The sequence below is a fragment of the Myotis nattereri genome (genome assembly GCF_964212035.1).
Source record: "Myotis nattereri genome assembly, chromosome: X".
NCBI classification, from domain to species: Eukaryota; Metazoa; Chordata; class Mammalia; order Chiroptera; family Vespertilionidae; genus Myotis; species Myotis nattereri.
This window is the reverse complement of record NC_138078.1, coordinates 47,465,643-47,487,423: the sequence shown is the minus strand read 5'-3', so window position 1 is coordinate 47,487,423 and position 21,781 is coordinate 47,465,643. Positions and strand designations below refer to the sequence as shown.

At 40.6% G+C, this 21,781-nt stretch overlaps 1 protein-coding gene across 1 annotated transcript in view; it reads right to left on the bottom strand.

Annotated features, from left to right (window-relative positions):
- Positions 1–21,781, bottom strand: part of AR (androgen receptor) — a gene marked incomplete at its 5' end in the record, with an annotated part of 312,266 nt that overhangs the window by 6,637 nt on the left and 283,848 nt on the right. Inside the window, 2 exons of the mRNA XM_081080827.1 lie at positions 12,231–12,375; positions 18,170–18,457. Coding sequence (XP_080936953.1) covers positions 12,231–12,375; positions 18,170–18,457 — 433 coding nt within the window. The remainder of the gene's footprint in view (positions 1–12,230; positions 12,376–18,169; positions 18,458–21,781) is intronic.

Here is a 21,781-nt window from a genome sequence, read left to right as displayed (position 1 = left end):
TTCTTTCACCTGTAGGGGAAGATTTCTGTCATTATTTCTTCAAATAGGTTTTCAATATCTTGCTCGCTCTCTTCTTCTGGCACCCCCATAATTCGGATGGTGATATGCTTGAAGTTGTCCCAGAGGCTCCTTACACTATCTTCATATTTTTGGATTCTTTTTTCATTTTGCTTTTCCAGTTGGGTGTTTTTTGCTTCTTCGTATTTCAAATCTTTGACTTGATTCTTGCAATCCTCTAGTCTGCTGTTCGGAGTCTGTATAATATCCTTTATGTCAGTCAGTGTATGCTTAATTTCTAGTTGGTCCTTTATCACAACCTCGAGGGTCTCATTAGATTCCTTGAGGGTCTCATTAAGTTTATCGGCGGTTTCTAGAAAATTCTTGAAAAACCTTAAAAGTGTGGTTTTGAACTCTATATCCAGTTGTTTGCTTTCCTCCATTTCTGTCATTTGTGCCCTGTTTCTTTGTCTTCACATTTTTTTTAATGCTTCGCTGTGTCGATAGAGTGGCTTTCTGTGCTAAGTGTCCTTTAGGGCCCAGTGTCTCAGCCTCCCCAATTACCTGAGGTAGACACTCTTGGTGCACCCCCTTTTTGACTTTGTGCATAGCCTTTTTGTAGTTAAGCCTTGATTGTTGTAGGTAACACTGGGAGGGATTGACTTCCAGGCCAATTGCTGTGAGAATCAGCTGTGTCTGCAGTGGGAGAACTTCTGTGCTGGAGACACCCCTCTGGGGCAAGACTTGCTTCAATGGGCTTTGGTGCTCACTGAGTATGCCCCTGAGTGTGTCCTTTATGAATCCGAGGAGCTGCAATCTGGATGGTCCCACTCTGACCACTGGGCACACTGGCTCCTGGATCTCTAAGGATTTGCTAATCTAGCCTCTTCCTGAGGCTATCTAGCAGGAGCCAGCTGTGACTCAATGCAAGTTGTCCTGGGGCCTTGGGCCAGCTGCAGTTTGTTAGGTAATTATCAGATTGCAAAGGGCCAGGCCTTTCATATGCAAAAGCCTCATGGCTTGGGCAAGGCAGGGTCCCAGGGAATCAACAAGGCGAAGGGAGCAGTTATGGCTGCTCTCAGTCCTGCCCTCAGAGGCCCTGCTTCTCAGTGTCCCAGCAAACACCCCCGAGAGAAAGCTGCCTTCGAGTTCCGACCAATGCCAGACAGTCCAGCTTCTCTGGTATGAGTCTGGGTCCCCAGAGACTCGCCCGGAACTGGAGCTCAGAGCTTGAGACTCCCTCCCAATTGAAAAAGACAACTGTGTCCTCAGCTGCCAACCCTCTCCGCATGCACCTCTGTACCTCTGTATTTTACTTCCACACTGCACCTCCTCTGTGTTTCGGTGTGCTTTTCTCTTTCCTTCTAGTTGTAGAATTTCCACTCAGCCAGCCTTCCTGTGGTTCTGGATGATGTCTGTTCCATCTTTTTTTTTCTTTTTTTTTTTTTTAAATATATTTTATTGATTTTTCACAGAGAGGAAGGGAGAGAGATAGAAAGTTAGAAACATCGATGAGAGAGAAACATTGATCAGCTGCCTCCTGCACATCTCCCACTGGGGATGTGCCCGCAACCCAGGTACATGCCCTTGACCGGAATCGAACCTGGGACCTTTCAGTCCGCAGGCCGACGCTCTATCCACTGAGCCAAACCGGTTTCGGCCTGTTCCATCTTTTAGTTGTATTTTTGAAGTGGTTGTGCGAGGCAGCAATCTCTGGTGTTTACCCATGACGCCATCTTGGTTTCTCCCTGACCTTTTTCTTTTCATCACTTTGACTAATTCTTGCCACTCCCTTCTGGCCTTCAAAGTTTCTGTTGAGAAATCAGCTGGCAGTCATACTGGTGCTCCTTTGTAGGCAACTAACTGCTTTTATCTTGCTGATTTTAAGATTGTCTCTTTGTCTTTAACCCCTAGCATTTTAATTATGATGTGTCTTGGTGTGGGCCTCTTTTGGTTCTTCTTGTTTGGGACTCTCTGTGCTTCATGGTCTTGTAAATCTAATTTATTTCACTAGGTAGGGGGAGTTATTTGTCATTATTTCTTCAAATAGGTTTTCAATTTCTTGCTCCCTCTCTTCTCCTTCAGGCACCCCCATATTGTGAATATTGGTACACTTGAAGTTTTCCTAGAGGCTCCTTATACTATCTTCATAATTTTGGATTCTTTTTACTTTTTGCTCTTCTGATTGGGTGTTTTTTGCTTCCTCCTATTCCAAATCACTTATTTCATCCTCAGCATGCTCTACTCTACTATTGCCTGTAAAGTATTCTTCATTTCAGTTAGTGTATGCTTCATTTTTGACTGGTCCTTTTTTTATGTCTTTGATGTCCTCACTTATTTCCTTAAAATTCTCAGTAAGTTCCTTGATATTCTCACTAAGATCCTTGAAGTTCTCATTAAGTTCTTTAAGCATCCTTATAACCATTATTTTGAACTCTGTATCTAATAGTTTGTTTCCTTCCATTTCATTTAGTTCTTTATCTGGAGATTTCTTCTTTCTTTCATTTGTGATATGTTTCTTTGTCTCTGCATTTTTGCTGCTTCCTTATGTTTGTTTCTATGTATTAGGTAGAGCTGCTACATCTCTGGGAATTGGTAGAGTGGCCTTGTGTAGTAGGTGTCCTGTAGGACCTATTGGCTCAGCCTTCCTAATCGCCTGATCTGGGCAATCTAGGTATGCCTCTGTGTCATTTGCATGCACTATCCTGTTGTAGTTGAGCCTTGAATACTGTTGGCATCACTGGGAGGAATTTACCCTCATACCAATTGGCTGCGAGGACCAGCTGTGACTACCATGGAAGAGCTGCTGTGTAAGACACACCTTTATGTAGCAGGACTTGCTTCAGTGGGGCTTTGGTGCTCACCAAGTCCAACCCTTTAGTGTGTTGCTCATGGATGTGATAGAGTTGTAATATGGCATGGTCTGAAACTCCATCATGTGCACTGGCTCTGGGGCCTCCTGAGAGGTGTAAAGTCAGCCACTGTCTATGCCATGCCTGGGGCCACCCAGCACAAGCTACAGAGCAATCTGTAGATGGCTGCTACTTGTGTTGGACTAGTATGTATTCAGGAGAGGCCAAGCTGTGAACCTTGTCAAGTTGCTGCTAGTGTCAGTCCTGGCCCCTTATCGAGAAGTATAGAGCACATTGAGTCCAGCTGATGCTAGTTTGAGAGATTTTAGGAAAGTTTGAAGCCTGAGCCAGAACAGGCCATTCATATGGAAAAGACACTGCAAACAACTTGGGTGGGGCAGGATCTTAGGGAGTCACCAGGGTGGGGCAAAAAATGTGGGCACACCTAGAGTGCCCAGCTGAGGTGACTAGGGAGGCTGAGCCACTGGGCTCTACAGGATACCTACTACACAAGGCCACTCTACCAATTGATGGAGACTCAAATATGGTGCCTGCCAGTCAGCTCTGTTGGGGGAAGTTCCCAGCACTTTTGTCTGTGAGAAAGTTGCCTCCCACTTCTTGCCATGATGACAGACGATTTAGTTCATCCCTGTATCTCCCTAGATTCTTTCAAGCTGCTGCCTCGGCACTGGAACTCAGAGAAAGTGAATCCGAAGACATCTGTGCACTGGCACTATAAGAGGACCTGTCTGGGTCTCTGGCTGCCTCCCTGTCACTCAACTACAATCCCCACTGGTTTTTACAGCCCAGAGTTACAGGGACTTCTCTTCCAAGCTCTGAAATCCTGGGCTGGGGCTCTGGTGTGTGGCTGGGACTGCTTGCTCCTCACGGGAGTTCTACTCAGCCAAGATATCCCTCCCAATTAAAAACATGCCACACGTGGGTGTTGTACCAGCCCATTCTACACCTCTTCCCCTCCTACTAGTCCAGCCGTGGGCAAACTACAGCCCGCGGGCCAGATCCGGCCCGTTCGGCTGTTCTATCCAGCTTGCGGAGCCAAAAGAGGGGAGGGTTCTCTTGCTCTCCCCTCCGCTCCTTCACCAGCAGCAGTGTTAACATGGCAACGTCGGGAAACACGGCCGCAGCTCCTTCTTCTGAGTCCAGTTTAAGAACCCATTGTGGCCCTCGAGTCAAAAAGTTTGCCCACCCCTGTAACTAGTCTCAATGTGCTTCCTTCTTTACTTCTCTAGTTATAGGACTTCCATTCAGTCAGATTTCAGGTGTTTCTAAATGATGGTTGTTCTGTATTTTAGTTTTAAATTTGATGTGGTTGTGGGAGAATGTTAGTACTGGTGTTCACGTGTGGCACCTTCCTGTGGTACCTTTATTGTTATTGTTAATCCTCACCTAAAGATATTTTTCCACTGATTTGTTTAGAGAGAATGGAGGGGAAGGGGAGAGACAGAGTTAGAGAAACATTGATGTGAGAGAGACATATCCATTGGTTGCTTCCTGCATGCGGTGTGGGAAACTGTTTATTGCCTTCACTATCTGATAAGCGTAGACAGAGAACCCCCCGAAGGCTGGGTGCCTTTGAAGCCCTAGCAAAGGTCGGAGCTAGGCGCCACCTCTGTTTGTCCAGACAGTGATAGCTGAAACTACTCCCCCATTTATTATTATGTAAATCCTTGCTGATGGGCTAGTCTGCTTGTTACTAGGGGATAACCTGCCTAAGGGCTATGCTATGGGTGCATCCCAGATCAATAAAAGCTTGGTGAGGCCTGAGCACCAAGGAAGTCCTTTGGGACTTGCCGCCTGGTCCCCCAATATTGCAAAATTATCCCGTGTCTTTTTCTCTCATTTGTTGTGTGGCTCCTCTTTCAGATACCGAACCCTACTCCACGCAGAACGTGGAGGGTGTCTTACTCGACATCTGGTGCCTGAAGGGTAATCTGGAAGTGCAGGCCTTGCTGGAGCGAGAAAAGAAAGTTTTCACAGAAAAGGTGTGGAAAACTCACCGAAAAAAGGTGAGGGGGATTCTACCGCACGCAATGCCCAGGATCAACCATAGAAGCCCGGGTCTGTAAGTAACTGGGAACGTTTTCTTAACCAGGCTAACCAACGGGGCAAGATTTGGCTTTAAAAAAGTAGATTCGGCTTTAAAAAGGTATATTTGGCTTTTAAAAAAGTAAGAAACTTTATTATAGACTTTTGATTTGCATGCTTAAGGAGTTAAAATTTTAGAAATAATATCTTATAGTTTGTGCATGTTATTATAGAACATAACCCTTGGTTTCTTGCAAAAGGTACATTAGATCTTAAAAGTTTGCCAAAAAGTTAATCAGAACTTGCCAAAAATTGTTTCCCCTTGTAGAACACGGCATTTCATTTCCTAGAGGCTTTAGGAGAGGTCAAGGAGGATGGATCTCCTCTCCCTTGCACCCTCCGCTCCTTAAGAGGAGCAGAAAGAAAAAAAAAATGGGAGGAATGGCCTTCATGGCTCCCTCCACCTCCATGTCCTAATCCTGAAATGTTTAATTCTCCATTAATAGAATCACCTGTGCAAAAAGGCCAAATTATAAAGAAATTGGAATATTAAAAGGTACTCTTTTAAATCAGGCTGAGAAAAAAAAAAAGAGTGCCATGGTCATCTTAATGTGGTTTCTTGTCCAAATTAAAATCTTAATTTGTATTTGGAATCTAAAATCTGTAATAAGAAATGAAACCCTGCTGCCGAGTCCGCCTCTGGTGTGGAGAGATTCAAAGGTGGCAGGAAAGGGCAGAGCTATAAGCTCTCCCACAATGAGATTACTTAATGTTTTATTTAAAAATTACCGGAGAACATCTTATGACAACCAAACTTTGGCTAAGATAACCTTGGGTGCTAGCCATTGCTTTAGAAAGCAAAATAGGGAAAAACTTAAAATGTCTTTTTCAATTAAGCATGACTTTGGGAAAAATACGCCATCTGAGTCATTTGCTGAAACTTCCCCCAAAGCAGGATGTGGGGGAAGGGAAGAAGGGAACACGTGGCGATCCAATATGGACGCCCCCTCCCCAAGTATTCTAAAATTAAAGTCCTTCTTGTAGTTGAAAAGCTTTTACAAATTTATAAATGCATCTGGGATTTCTGTGCACATGTAAAGGGAAAAGGCCAGTTTAAAAACAAGTGCGCATAGTTTTGAGCTGAACTTGACCTTTTGCTGTGTACAGAGTAAAAACCCGAGACTGTTTTGGTCTTAAAAATGGCGAAGAAGAACCTGAGAAAGAAATACAGGCTGGTTTCCCAAGGCAATTCAAAGTAGCTCTTTTGAAATTTCCCGCCCTGAGGCAAGTACCACCAGGAACTTGATAGTCAAGTTTACATGTGAATAGCTCTGGGTTTGCTTCTTGACTTCCCCAGCAGGAAAATTGTGACCATTTTGAAATTTAGCAGCTATGCCAGGCTTATTGGCTGGAAACTTAAAACTTTTAAGTTCAAATCATCTAAAAGTATTGAGATTTATAATATTGAAATGTTAATCTGAGTATGCCTAGTATGAAGTCTAGAAGATAAAAGTTAATCTATTAATTGAAAATGCCTTATATTTTATTTGAAATGTATCCTTAAATGTAAAAGTATTGATTTGAAAAATGCTAAGTATTTAATTTGCTACCTAAGATTTAAAGCTCTGAAAGTTTAAGGTGCAAATTGAATCAGGAAAAATTAAATATCTAATGTATAACTTGTTTTTGAAAAAATAAAATGTGTTTTCTCTTAAATGATTAGGAATTCAAAATATGTTACTTCTTGGTCTGATTTTAAAAAGAGGATAAATTTTATGATCTCAACTAAAAATTTTTTAGTACAAAAACCAGTTTAAATTTAATTGATATTCTTTAAAATAATTATAAAAGGTATAAACAGCTAATGAGATTTCTGTTTGTCTGCAGTATAATGTTGGCCATCTATCTTTTAGGGGTTTTGGTTTGCTCTTCCCTTGTTTATTGTGAGAATAAGGAAATCATGTTTTCTGTCAGAGAACAGTTTAGACAGCCACAATGTTGAGCTGCCTGAATTGGCAGCCGCCATGTTGGCCGCGTGGCCTGCCGCTCCCCTGGGGGCCGCCATCTTGAAACAGCAAAGGCTCCTCCCTCTGACTTAGCCAATCACAAAAGGAATGTCTGCTCACTGAGGCAGCGTGGGATTTCAGGGGTGGAGTTTTAAGGCGGAGTTTTACTACAGAAATGCCGATGGGGCAGAAAGTGTGCTTGCCTCTTGGATTTATTTAATACTATTTTTAAGAAAATGATTTTAATGCTTGATAAATTAGCAAGCACGGTCTTAACATAATTTTAATGGTGTGATAGACCAATGTTTTAAGCAGTTGGCTTTTTAAGGGCCAACAATAGAGCTCGTATTTCTTAAAAGGTTTGTAGAGAGAGACATTTTTAAAAGATATCTTAAATTCTCAGTAGAACCACAGTTATACATATATCATAAACAAATTAAGAGTAATTGATTCCATGGTCAAGACTAGATCCTATTATGTTGAGAACTGTTTTTAAGTGTTGAAAATGTTTTAATTAGATACGTATTTGGAAGTTTTTCCCGAGCGCAATATTTTAAAATATAATATGCTTGGTTGCATAAGGAATTTCTGCCAAATAAAAGAAAAAATTGATTTATTAGTAGCAATGTCTTTCTGTAAACTAACAAAAGCACCACGCCACTGCATTTTAAATTAGGCTTTAGGTGGGGCAGCCTTTGCACCTTGTGTATCAGACATAAAACTTTACTAAATTTACTAATCTTTGTAAGCAATTGAATCTTAGTAAAGTAAAATTCTTCTAAAAAGTTACTGAAGGCTTCCCATGATCCCTCTGTATATGCAAATAAGCTGAAAGGGAACGCTGTTTAAAAACATTATTTTAAATTTAATAAAAAGGAGAAATTTTAATATTTTGAAATATCTTCCACTAATATTTACAGGATAATCTAATGATTTGCTGTTAAAATACCAAATCTGAAAATAAGTACAGTCACCATAAATGTTTAATGACTTTGACTTGGAATACATGGCCTTGCAGCACTATAAATCAACATCCAAGAGGTAACCCTATAAGTTACTTGGTGTAAAAAAGAAAAAGATTTTTCTTTTTTAAGTTAAAGTTCTCCAAGTGTAATCCAGCAGGAGGAAGACAAACCAGACAACCAACACCCCAGAGACCACAGTAAAGTGAAGTATGGTAATAATTAATTCAGGTAAAAACTATAAGTTTCATATGTCTTAGAAGGCACATTTTTCCTTTACCTGGGAAGGATAGCACAGCTATCCCAAGGTCAGGGGGCTCCAGTTAGCATGTCAACTCAGTGTTCTGGAGAACCAAAACTGCCTAAGTGCCTAAGTTTAACCTAAGTCACCAAGGACTCTAGATAATCTGTTTACCCAAAACTGTAATTTGGATAGCATGCTGTCTCTGCTTCTGTAAATTGCTTTTTTTTGCTAACTAGGTTCCTTATCCCAAACCTTGAGACAGCCAGTTTAAAATTAAGTTGTCATGACCTAGAGCAAAGAATATTCTTACATGGTATTATTCTACAAGTTTCATTAATAATTTTTGATGCTTTACAACAGTATATAGTGCATTTATCCCAAACAAACTTTCAAATAATTCAATCAATATTTAAGGACATGAAGGGATTTATTCCCTCCTGGGAAGGCACTTAAGCATTCTGTATTGACCTCTCAGTTTTTTTTTTTTGTTTTTTTTTTGCCAAGAGGAATCCAATTGCCTACAGCTGTTACCTGAGCTCTCCGTTCAAGCTGGGATCATGAAAAGCTGGTACCATAGATCTGTCTCTTGCCCAATGGCGTAAGCTGGGCCCTCTCTGGAGAAGAAACCTGGGTTCCCTATGATCAATGCCGCGACACCGCCAGCAGGCGAGGGGATCCAAAGGCAGTTGCTGGGCATGGAGGCCAGAGGGACATAGGTTAACAAGGAGACAGAACTGAACCTCACATAATCCTACTTGGCCCAGAGATGGTTGGTAGTCAAAGACGGGTAAGACCCCACAGGGTGGGGCAACCTAAGACAGGCACAGCCGGGGGCCAGTAGGAGAAAACTTGGGGTTCAACAGAGGTGGGGCACAGATCCTCACCCCCCCAATGGTGCACGGGCTTGAACACTCGCCCCTTCTGAGGAAGGTCTCCTGTCCCCATGGCTGCTTCTTGCTTCCCATGCCCAGCCCAGATCAGGAACCAAATAACAGAAGAGACTTGGTCCAGCTGAAAATGGTACCCAGAAAAACAAAGGCTTAGTTTAACAGACTCTAAATTTAAATCTAGCCTAACAACAGGAATGCTCAGGCCTCCTCGAGGATGTAAAATGATCCTTTCCGTTAATATTTACAGTGTAAATTAAGATTATTTTTAGAATATTAAATTTGACAGTAAAATAGTTGTCAAGTTTTCAAATTAATTAAATTTGGCTAACTTGAAATAAGTAATTATTCATATAGTATTAACCAAAATTTTCATTTCATGGTAAAATTGCTTAACATGCAATGAACCTAAAGCAGTCATATTTTTGTGCAGAAAAAATAAAAATTTAACGTTATCTAGACTGCATTAAAAAATTTTTCCGTAAGCCTCCTAATTAAATCAAAAAAAAGGGGGATAGTGGAAAAATATAGTGGAAGAATACCATGTAAGGAAAAATATCCTGTAACTAAATTACATCTAGAATTTTTTTTTTTTCATTTTGTAATGCTAACAGCAAGACACCCATGAAAAAAAATATGTGGTGTCAAAATAAGCCAAAGGATAATCATTTGGGAAAATATAAAAAGGATTCCCCAAGTAAAATTTCTTTATTAACCTTTGGTCGAGAATATGTTTGTATATTTTTAGAGAACAACTCCAAGACCATCTGGATTCCTGCAACAAGGGATCCCAGAGAGAAACTGACCAGATTGCTCCAGCCACAAAGACAGGAGAGACAGTTCAGAGATGGAGATGGTGAAGACACCTTGCCATGCTAGCAGTCAGCAGCTGTGCGGCGCTGCAGGGTGCCCAGGACCAAACCAGAGAGGACTGGACCTTCATTTGTCCACCATCCATAACCAGCATTTCATTGCTGGCATGTACACATGAACTGTCGGACATTGAAACTTGGACTCAGAACTGTTGGACATTGATTTTGGGACTTAAACATTTTTTGTTCTTATATGTTTAGTTCTGGTTTTTTAAGGAAAAAATAAGGGGGAGATGTGGGAAACTGTTTATTGCCTTCACTATCTGATAAGCGTAGACAGAGAACCCCCCGAAGGCTGGGTGCCTTTGAAGCCCTAGCAAAGGTTGGAGCTAGGTGCCACCTCTGTTTGTCCAGACAGTGGTAGCTGAAACTACTCCCCCATTTATTATTATGTAAATCCTTGCTGATGGGCTAGTCTGCCTGTTACTAGGGGGTCACCTGCCTAAGGGCTATGCTATGGGTGCATCCCAGATCAATAAAAGCTTGGTGAGGCCTGAGCACCAAGGAAGTCCTTTGGGACTTGCCGCCTGGTCCCCCAATATTGCAAAATTATCCCGTGTCTTTTTCTCTCATTTGTTGTGTGGCTCCTCTTTCAGATACCGAACCCTACTCCACGCAGAATGTGGAGGGAGTCTTACTCAACAATGCGGCCTGACCAGGGCTGGGGATTAAGCCTGCAACCAAAGTACGTGCTCGTGACCAGAATCAAACCCAGGATCTTTCAGTGTCAGGCTGATGCTCTATCCATTGAGAAAAACTGGCTAGGGCTGTGGTACCTTTTGATGAAATACATGTGAATGAGCCAGAAAGCTGAGGTGAGGTACCACATACTTATGCAGAGGCAGAGAAGGAAATTTAAGATTTAGAAAATATGCCATTATCACTTTGCGAAGGTCTTAGGGCTCTGAATGGTGAGGGTCTTGCAGGTGCATAAGGAGTTGATTCAATCACTGAAGAGCAGTAGGAGGATGGGTTTGAGAGATTAACATAAAGGGGTATTTTTAGGGCCTGCCCCAGAAGATGGTATCCTGGGTAACTCTTTAGAGATTTGGAAACCACAAAGCAGGTCATGCCAAAAGCCCAATGGTTATTATTAGCTTCTGATTAACAGGACTAGATGGCTTGCAAAAGGACATCTGGGGGTGCTTATTTTCCTCCACATTGCTGTACTAGAAGGAACTACTGGCCTCTGTAGAATTTATTTTAATGCTCTTCTCAGTTAGAGGATTGGAGACAAGAGAAGGTCGATTTTTGCCCTGACCAAAGGGATTCTCTGTGGTGAGACTAATTCAAAGTCCTTGGGAATATTTTTCTGACTAGCTACATTCACAATGCCATCAAGGGACCCCAAATAGTAGAAGTGGAAAAGAATATCACTATTGGAGAAAGTATCAGAAACGTACTTCTTTTTTATTTATTGTCCATTATGGGCCAGACATTTCATACTCATTATTTTAGAGTCATCATAAGAAACCATTTGAAAAAGTTCTATTTATTTAACCGATAAGGAAACTGAGGGACAGGAAAAACAAAGGTCCTGCTCAAAGACAATGATGAACAGATTTTAGTCAATACCAGTGTAATTTCAAAATCTGAACCCTTGGACAAATTTATAAATGATAAATAGAACTGGTGGCAGGGAAAGCATTAATTAAACCTGTTTTTAAGAGAAGAAAAGTGATAGGGCCAAAGTCACATGGCCAGAGTGATGGAGCTGCTCTTCCCCATCACTAACCACCATGAAGAAGTATAAGAACTTGGGGTTACATATTTTGAAATCTGTTGCCAACATACACTAGCTCTGTTAACTTGGGTGAGTCACTTTATTTTGTTGAGCCTAATTTTTCTCATTCATTAAAAATTATCTTTACAAAGGGGAAATCTGGTTTTCATGAGGATTCAATGAGAAGGATTTAGAAAGTATCTAGTATAGCTCTGGCATAAAGGAGTTGCTCAACAAATGGTGACTGGCAGTAACCCTTGATGAGCAAAAGGGACCAAAAGAACTTTAGCCCTCACAGCTAGAGTCTCTGTGCCCATTCTCTATGCTGGTAAGAGTGAATGGAAAGGACCTTGATATGAGGTTTTGAGATAGGTTAAAAAGCATGTCAGAAACATGACCAAAATGCCAAGGTTTGGTCTTGGGTGGGAAAGGGATGGCCTCAGTAACACTCCTCCTGGTCTCCTACCAATTTGCCTTCTTTTCAAGCAAAGGCACCTCAGATTGTACAAGCTAGAAGGAGCCTCTACTGCCTCATATATAGGTTAAATGGGCTAGCCACCACTGTTACTACCATCATTACCATCAAACAGACATAGCCAGGATGCTGTGTTTATGTGAGTTTTGGGCTTATGAGCACTTACTCATTGAAAACCAGGTCAGGGGCAAAGTAGAGCATCCTGGAGTTGACATTGGTGAAGGACCGCCAGCCCATGGCAAACACCATAAGTCCCATCCATGAGTACTGAATGACTGCCATCTGGTCGTCCACATGCAAGTTTCGGAAGCCTGGAGATGGAGAAGAGATAATGGTCAGGCTGGGGAATGGTGGGCTGGATAAAATCTGGGCATCTGCTGTCCCGAGAATCTCTAGTTCTCAGACAGCCCATGAAGCACCCCAGGAACCACCAGTGCTGGGGAGCAGAAAGAAAGTAAGCTATGTGGTGGAGCTAATATTCCTTGCCTTCTCTGTTTCACTGAGCTGCTCAAATGAGATGATGATGGAGGCAAAAGGGGCATTGTCAGTTAGAAAAGGCTAATCTAACACTTATTGACTGCTTTCAAAAAAGTACACTTTTTCTAAGCATGCTACTTATATTAACTCACTTAAACCTCACAACAATCTGATAATGTAGGTACTATTATTATCCCCATTCTGTGAATCAGTAAAAGTGAGTCACAGAAAGGTTATAGAACTTGTTCAAGATCATAAGGCTAGTAAATGGCACACCAAGGTCCAAAGCCAAGCAGCCTGACTCCAAAGCCTGTGCTCTTGATCGCTGTGCCTTTCTGAAGATGCAGTGTAATAATCATTTCTCCCACATGAACAGCATTATTCAATTTATAAGCTTTTTTCTAGCTATAATCTTATTTGTCCCTCTAACAACTCTGGGAATAGGGTATTATTACATAATGTATGGTACATGCTTTTGACAGCCACTGCCTTTTCCACACTACATTCAGGCTCTTTATCATCTGACTTTCTTTCTGCCTCCCACTTTCTCTCCATTATTATTATTTTTGTTGTTGTTGTTCAACAAGTAGCCGACTCTACTGCTATTTTTGCCCTATTACCATTGTTATACACAAACAGGCCCTTCATTACCTGCCTACTTAGACTAATTTCTTGCCATTTGCCTTCTCATAATCTAGGTTCTAGATATTCTGAAAAACTTACAATTTGCTGAACACAACATGCTTTCTCATGTGTCTATTTCTCTGCACAGGCAGTTGTCTTTGCCTGGAATGCCTTCTTCCTTCCCCAGGTTCTCCACCTAATAAACATGTACTCAGCATTCAAGTTTTCACTGAAAGGGTACCTCCTCTGTGAAGCTTTTTCCCACTCATACAAGCAGAAGACTTAATAATTCTTCATTTACCTTCTAATTAAACCTTGTGTAACCCCACCTAATTATAGCATTTATTACACAGTATTGGAATTTATCTATATACACATCTGTCTTCCCCATTAGACTTGGAGCTTCTTGAAGACAGGGACCACTCCTTCTTATTCATATTTTATTTCCTAGTACATAGCATAATTCAGATATTTGAGTAGGCATTTAAGAAATATTAATTAAATGGACTAAGGACCCTCAATTTATTTTAATTTTATAAAGTGGGATGAACTCCAGATTACCTCCCTTAAGCTCAGAGAACAAAGTTTCCCAGATGCTACCTCTACCACATAGATATAGCTATGTTCTCATGGTGGGTTCTAAACAGAGGGATGTTTAAACCATAACCTCAGAGCTCATCCCCTACCAGCATTTCATTTCTCTTCTCCCCAACAGTTCCAGAATTATTTGAAATTTTGTCTTGCTATACCTCATTAGAAATGCTCCATGAATTTAGATAATGCTTCTAACTTTCTTATTGATGACTTCATTGTACCTCATAATAACCCTAGCAAGTACGTTATGTGATACTTATCTTGACAACAAGGAGCCTAAGGCCCAGAGAGGTTAACTGATTTCCCCAAGGTCTTACAGACTATATATGGCAGAACTGGTACTAGTGCAGGTGTTCTAATTCTCTTGTCCAGTGTCTTTTCCACTCCACTGCTTAAGGACAAGCTCAGGAAATACTGAGGTCATGAGCTTTTACTAGCCATAGACTCCAGCCTAAAGTCTACACATTATAAGGCTTGGTTGATCCTTGCCCACCCACACGCCCCATTTCCCCTTTCTTTTATGTCCTAAGCCTATCAGACATCAGGGATTCTAGAGTCCCTCATATCACCATCCTTGGCTGCAATCTTAGCTCCAAGGCCCGTGCCTCCCATCTTTACTGTAGTAATATGCTGACAGACTAGCTGGAGCCACAGACCCCAGAGTATTTCCTCACTGAAGCTCCAGGATAGAATGCCTGGTACTGACTCTTCCTAGTAGGAGATAAATGCAGGGGCCAAGCATGGAGCATCTAAGGATCTCTTGGAGAGGGGACCTGGAAACTTGAACCCTGAACCTCTGAGATGTGAGGCAATGGAAAGCAAGTAAAGCCTTGGCTGGTGAGTATGTGAATGTTAGGGTGAATAGGGGTGATAAGGTTTAAACTGTACAGTACCAAGGGAGCTGTCTATACTGATGGCTTTTTTCCCCATCCTTGAGATAGCAGAGAACTAACAAAGAGGAGCAAAAAGAAAAATTTAGTTTGGCTGTAACACTAATTTATGGTCCTTATTGAGAGCAGCTTAGCACTCAAGCCTATTTGCTGTCTATACATCAGCAACAAAGTTGGCTAATTTTTCTGTAGGTCCAATATGATTACAATACCTAACACTGTTCTCTAATGTCCAGCCTTTGAAGAAACCTGCTCAGTGAGCATAGCTATCAAGGAATGAATGACTTGAGGAAACAGTAGCTCCAGCCTACAGGTTTCCTTCAGCACACACTCTCTCAAACACTTGTTTGGCACTGTGTTAGGCTGTTCAGGAGAAATAGACAGGAGTCATTTACAGGTTTTGAAACACACCAAATAGGTTTAGATGTAAAGGCAATTTATTTTAGATTCTGTTTTCTCACTAGAATCCAATCAACATCATTTCTTAGCAATCTGCAGTGGAAACCTGTAGTCTCATGTCTTATCAGGGAGCACATGGCCAAAGAAGGTCCAGATAGGAAATCCATGCTGCTCTAGTGCACCAGACAGTCAACATCTTCAAAGAAAACAATTCATCATTGGGACCCATGCATGTGGCAACTTAAATTGATATATGAGTGAAAGCAGTGACAGAGCACTCAAGCCTCACTGTAATGACCTACTAGTCACTGAGCATCTATTATGTTTCAGCTACTGTACTAGGTGCACTTTATATACAGTTTCTATGTTGATAACAATTTGCAAGGTAGAGATTGTTGTACCACCTCCACAAATGAGGAAACAGAAGCACATGTGATTTGCTCATGGTCAAACAACTAACTAGTGTATAGCTAAGATTCCAAACCAGGTACACCTGATTACAAATATAGTGTATACACATTGTCTACTCACCCACCCTCAATTAATAGTTATCACTTATTAATGTACTAGGTACCTTACTAGGCAATTTACATATATCATCACCATCACAAAAAGTTTAAAACAAAATTTTTCTGAGTAGGTGCCTAGTATAGTGCCTTGCACAAGACAGGAACTCAATCTGTTGAATGAACAAGTAAGTTGAACTTCTAGGTGATTATTGATAATATAAACAACAGGTCTTATGAACATGGTAATTGGCTTTTTAAAAACTATTATTTTAAATGACTTAGGGTCAGAAGTCATTTCCTTGCTTGAAGTAGATGGTGAAATGATATTGTCTTGTAGACTTGTTAATATTATGAGAGGACTCCCCATCCTGAGGGTTGGACTAAGGAAAGCCAGTGACTCTTAGTCATACAAATTCTGACAAAATCATTTGCAATAGGTTATTGTTAAGACCATCAAATTAGAAATCAAAGGGTATGAGTCTAAGTTCTGGGTCCATTTGTTAAGTCACCAAAATGGAACAAATTAGTTAACCTTTCTGAGCCTTGTCATTTGAAATGGAAATAATAGTCTTTATGATTCATAGTATTTCTGTGAGGATTAAATGGAATCATATATAGGACAAGGTTCTATATTCAATAAAATTGGACTATTTAGGTTCTTGGCAACTGCTTGGAAAGATTAAACTGAATCTGTTACACAAATGATATCAAGACATCCAGCTGAATAAGTGATAAGAATTAAAACAACCTTCTTTTCTTAGTTTTTGTATTTTTTCCTCCCTGTGTGAACCTTCCGTTTTGACACAGTGTATACACAGCCTGAGACCTTGGGCCTTCTTCCCAGTGATCTTATTGGCTAGTAAACCTCAGCTTCCAGCTTCCCAAGCTGGGAAGGTGTTGGGGATGGTCTGGTTTCTGAGACTGGGCCTTGTGAGTTGGAAAGACAAAATTGGGGTTTGGCAACTAACATGCAGTGTCTTCAAAAGCAGCTAGTCTACATTATGACCCAAGTGGCCTTGAATAAGGCCTTGGCCTCTTACTGTGAAGCGCAGGGCTACAGAACTACACGAACACTACAGACTATGGGTGGAGTGGGATGAGGAAGGAATCTGGAATCAGGAGGGGACTTAGGCTCTCAAGTTCTAGCCCTGCTACATTCTAAAGTGAAGTATATCATTTCTCAGAGCTTCTGTATATTTTATCTATAAAATGTCAGGGGGAAACCCCTATTTTATGGGAATTTTATGAGGACCAAATCAGGTAATATATATGAAATTTCTCTGTTCTCTATACATTTTCCTCTGAATAGCAGTTATTAGAAGGCATGCTGATCTTTGACTCCATAAGAATTAAATTGGTTGTTGATGTTTCAAAACAATCTTTGAACCCCAGAATTTTAGGACTAGAAGAATCCTTGCAGAACTTATGTTTCACTGGTTTCCAAACTGTGTTCCCTGGAGTCCTAAGATTCTGCAAGAGTAACTTGAGGCTTCTCTGGGGGTAGTGAGGGAGAGGCACTGGTTTTAAATCAACCAGCTCTAGTAGTATCTGTGTATGTTGTTTTGAGAAATACAAAGTTTGGCTGCTAAAGGGAAATTTGTGAATGCTTAGATAGAGGATCTCTAATATTTTCATAAACAGTCCTGTTCAAATAACAGATGACTTAAGGAGGAAGTGATTTCCCCATCACTGGAGGTATACAAGAAATTAAGACAAAAAAATTGTATTTCTTTCACTATCACTGAATTTATTGAATATTTCCTCCCACTATGATTCCTAAGGTTTTTAAAAAGCACTAAAGTTCCTTAAAGCAAAGTTTGAAAACATTAATTCAGTCCAAAATACTCTTCATACATTATACAGATAAAGAAACTGAGACCCATAAAGGGAAAGGACCACACAATGATTTACAAGCACAACTAAGACTAGAACCTAAATGTTCTGACTCCCAACCCCATGTTCTTTAAACCATACTATATTATAAGTGCATGGTATGGTTCCTAAAGTTAATATTGAAGACATAATACCAGTCAGACTCAAAATTATCTTTGGGGTAAACATGTGTATGCATCTTAAGGCACATAAATGTTATGTCTATATAATCTGTGATTATGAGGAAAATTTCACACTGTGTCTGTAGATTAAACATGATTGCTGTGTGCGGATGTGAGGTATATGGGACACTCTATAATGCTGCTCTACTCTTTGGTTTCTGAGTTTCCTTTCTTTTTTTAAATCCTCAGTGTAGGATATATTTTTTATTGGTTTTTAGAAAAATAGAAATATCTATGTGATGGAGAAACATTAATCGGTTGCCTCTCATATAAGCCCTGAATGGAGATCAAACCCATAACCTAGGTATGTGCCTGGACTGGTAACCAAACCCACAACCTTTTGGTGGGATGATGCTTCAACCAACTGGACCACCTGACCAGGGCGTTTCCTTATTTTGAAAGTGGGGAATATATCATTTTCTACCTCAGCAAGGTAATGGTGAGAAGTGCATGAGTTAATGGGCAGGAATGGACAGGACATGGTACCTGCCTTGCCCATAGGAGCATACACTAAATATTATCACTTTAATCCCATGCCTCCACTTTCCTTTTCCTTACCAGGCAAGGCCTTGGCCCACTTGACCACATGTACAAGCTGTCTTTCACCCAGTTCATTGAGGCTAGAGAGCAAGGCTGCAAAGGAGTCAGGCTGATTGTTGTCATGTCCAGCACACACCACGCCTGGTTCAATGGCTTCCAGGACATTCAGAAAGATAGGCTGACACTCATAGCCTTCAATGTGTGACACCGCCAGCTTCTGGGTTGGCTCCTCAGTTGGGCTGGTGGCGCTGGAAGCCTCCCCTTCCTCCTGCAGTTTCAGATTACCAAGTTTCTTCAGCTTCCGAGCTATTGGGAGGAAAGGGAAACTTGGATTTATTATAAGTGATCAAAAACACACAGCACAGATACTCTGTTAGAAAACCTTCAAGCTAAGAAAATAAGGATGTCCATTCTTCATGGTCAGAGATTCTAAACTCCTTGAAGGCAAATGCTCAGTTTAGCACTGGTTGAATGAATGACTCATCACTCCAAATCTTTACTAAACTAAAGTTTTATATCTTGTTTTCTCCCCAGTCACCTTGCAGGGCAGACCTAGTATATCCTTAGATTGGACTCTGCATAAATGTAAGCTTCAGTACTCATACCTAGAACCTTTCATTGAATTATTCAGATATATTCACAATTCATTCATTCATTCATTCAATAGAGATTCCATGTTAAACCTTTTCTTTTTTTAAAATATATTTTTTATTGATTTCAGAGAGGAAGGGAGAGGGAAAAAAAAGATAGAAACATTAATGATGAAAGATAATCATTGATTGGCTGCCTCCTACCACCCCCCTACTAGGGATTGAGCCCACAACCTGGGCTTGTGCCCTTGACTGGAATCGAACTCAGGACCCTTCAGTTCGCAGGCCGACACTCTATCCACTAAGCCAAAACAGCTAGTGCAAGCCCTTTCTTCTGGGTCTTAACCCTGTCTGGTAGAGGATGAATTAATACCCCTATGCAGTTAAAATGTCAATCTGATAAATGTTACAACAGAGGTATTAATAAAAAGACAACAATCACTCTGCATAGGTGGGGTCAGGAAAGGCTTTATGGTAGCATTTGATCTGGATCTTGAAGAATAGTGAGGGTTTCACTAAGCAGAGAAGAGTGAAAACGGCATAAACAAATAGTAGAAGTGTTTGGGGGAAATAGTAGAGACCAGTGTGGCTGGAATATATATTGCTTGTGTGGGGAGACTGGCTATTTATAAGGTTGAAATCAAGATTAGACCTGATTTTAAAAGGGATTGTATATTGTAATTAGAAGTTTGGGCTTTTTCTTACAAGCAATGGGCAAATACAGAATGTTTGAAATAAAAGGAATGATGAATTTGTGTCTATGTCTAGCAGATTGTTAAAGAGACTAGAAAGGCAAACATAAGTATTAATTATGGAGTCTCTAGAGGTACCAAAATATACAGTGACTTGGATACTAGTTTCTCTCTCTCTCTCTCTCTCTCTCTCTCTCTCTCTCTCTCTCTCTCTCCCTCTCCCTCTCCCTCTCCCTCTCCCTCTCCCCTACATACACACACACACACACACACACACACACACACACAACACAAACACACTTTGATAGTTAAAGGCCTCTGAACATGGAAAGGTTGCCAGACACTCATGTTATTAGAGATTATCAAGCAGAGACTAGAAACACAATGGTTAAAAATTCAAGCATGTCAACTGAGTACTGGAAGTCCTAGTCACAGCGATCAGACAAGAAGAAGAAATAAAAGAAACCCAAAATTGAAGGAAGAAGTAAAACTGTCATTATCTGCAGATGGCATGATATTATACATAGAAAACCTTAAAGACTCCAAGAAGCAACTATATCTAATAAATGAATTCAGCAATGTAGCAAGATACAAAATTAATATTTAGAAATCAGTGGTATTTCTAAACAACAATAATAAACTATTAAAAAGAGAAACTAAGAAAATAATCCCATTTACTATTGCAACACCAAAAGGAGATGAGGTTAACTAGGAATAAATTTGACCAAGAAGGTAAAAGAGCTGTTCTCATAAAACTATATGACATTGAAAAAAGAAAGAGAGGAAGACATGATAAGTGGGAGCATATACCATGTTCATGGATTAGAATAATTAATATCATTAAAATGTCCATGCTACCCAAAGCAATATATGGATTCAACACAATTCCTATTAAAACACCAATGGCATATCTCACAAATCTAGAACAAATGTCCCAAAAATTTATATGGAACCAAACAAGATCCTGAATAGCCTCAAACAATCTTGAGAAAGAAGAACAAAGTTAAAAATATCACAATACCTGATATCAAAATATACTACAATGCCATTGTAATAAAATCAGACTGTTACTGACATAAGAAAAGACCTATAGATCAATAGAACCCAACAAAGATCCCAGAAAAAAAAACACCTTTAGGTCAATTAATATTTGACAAAGGAGACAAGAGCTTATAGTGGAATAAAGACAGTCTCTTCAATAAATGGTGTTAGGAAAATTGGACAGGTACATGCAAAAAATGAAAGTAGACCACAAACTCACACCATACAAAAGAATGAAATAAAAATGAATAAAAGACTTAAATGTAAGTCACAAAATCATAAAAATCCTAAGAAGAAAACACAGTAAAACCTTACACACCTCTCATAGCAATACTTTTACTGATATATCTTCAAAAACAAGGGAAACAAAGAAAAAAAATAAACAAATCGGACCACATAAAATTAAAAAGCTTCTTTACAGCAAAAGAAACCATCATCAAAGTGAAAATGGAACCCACTGTATGGGAGAATATTTGCCAGTGCTACGTCTGATAAGGGGCCATTTCCAAAATATATAAAGAACTTATACAACTCAACAACAGGAAGACAAACAATCCAACTTAAAAATGGGCAAAGGACCTTAATAGACTTTTCTCCAAAGAGGACATACAAATAGCCAATAGCCATATGATAAAATGCTCGATGTAACTAATCATCAGAACAATGTAAATTAAAACCACAATGAAGTATCACCTCACAGCTGTCAACAAACAACAGTGTTGGTGAAGATGTGGAGTAGAGGAAATCCTAGTGCACTATTGGTTGGAATGCAGACTGGTGCAGCTACTGTCAAAAGCAGCATGTTATTTACTCAAAAAGTTAAAAATGGAACTGCCTTTTGATTCAGAAATCCCACTTCTAAGAATCACAATGCACCTCTGTGTTCATAGCATCATTATTACAACTAGAGGCCTGGTGCACAAAATTCATGAGTGGGTACAGTCCCTAGGTCTAGCCTGTGATCACAGCCATCTTCCCTGGCTGCTGGCAGCCAGCCCCACTCCTCATCCCCACCCACCCGGGTTCCTAGTTTGCCATCGGGTGATCAGAGCCTGACAGCCAGGGGGGAGGGACCAAGAGGTCAGCCAGTCCTGCCCACTCATGGCCCCATGCCCATGTCGCCCTCTGTGTGTGGGGTGACTGGCAGGGTGGGGGCCTTGGCCTGGTGCTGCCTGCATACCCTACCACCCACCCCCAGGTCCCCGTTTGCCATCAGGAGATATGGGAGCCTGTTGGCCAGGCAAAGGGACTAAGAGGTGGTCAGTGCACCTCATAGTGACTGGTCAAGCAGTTGTTCTGGTCAATCT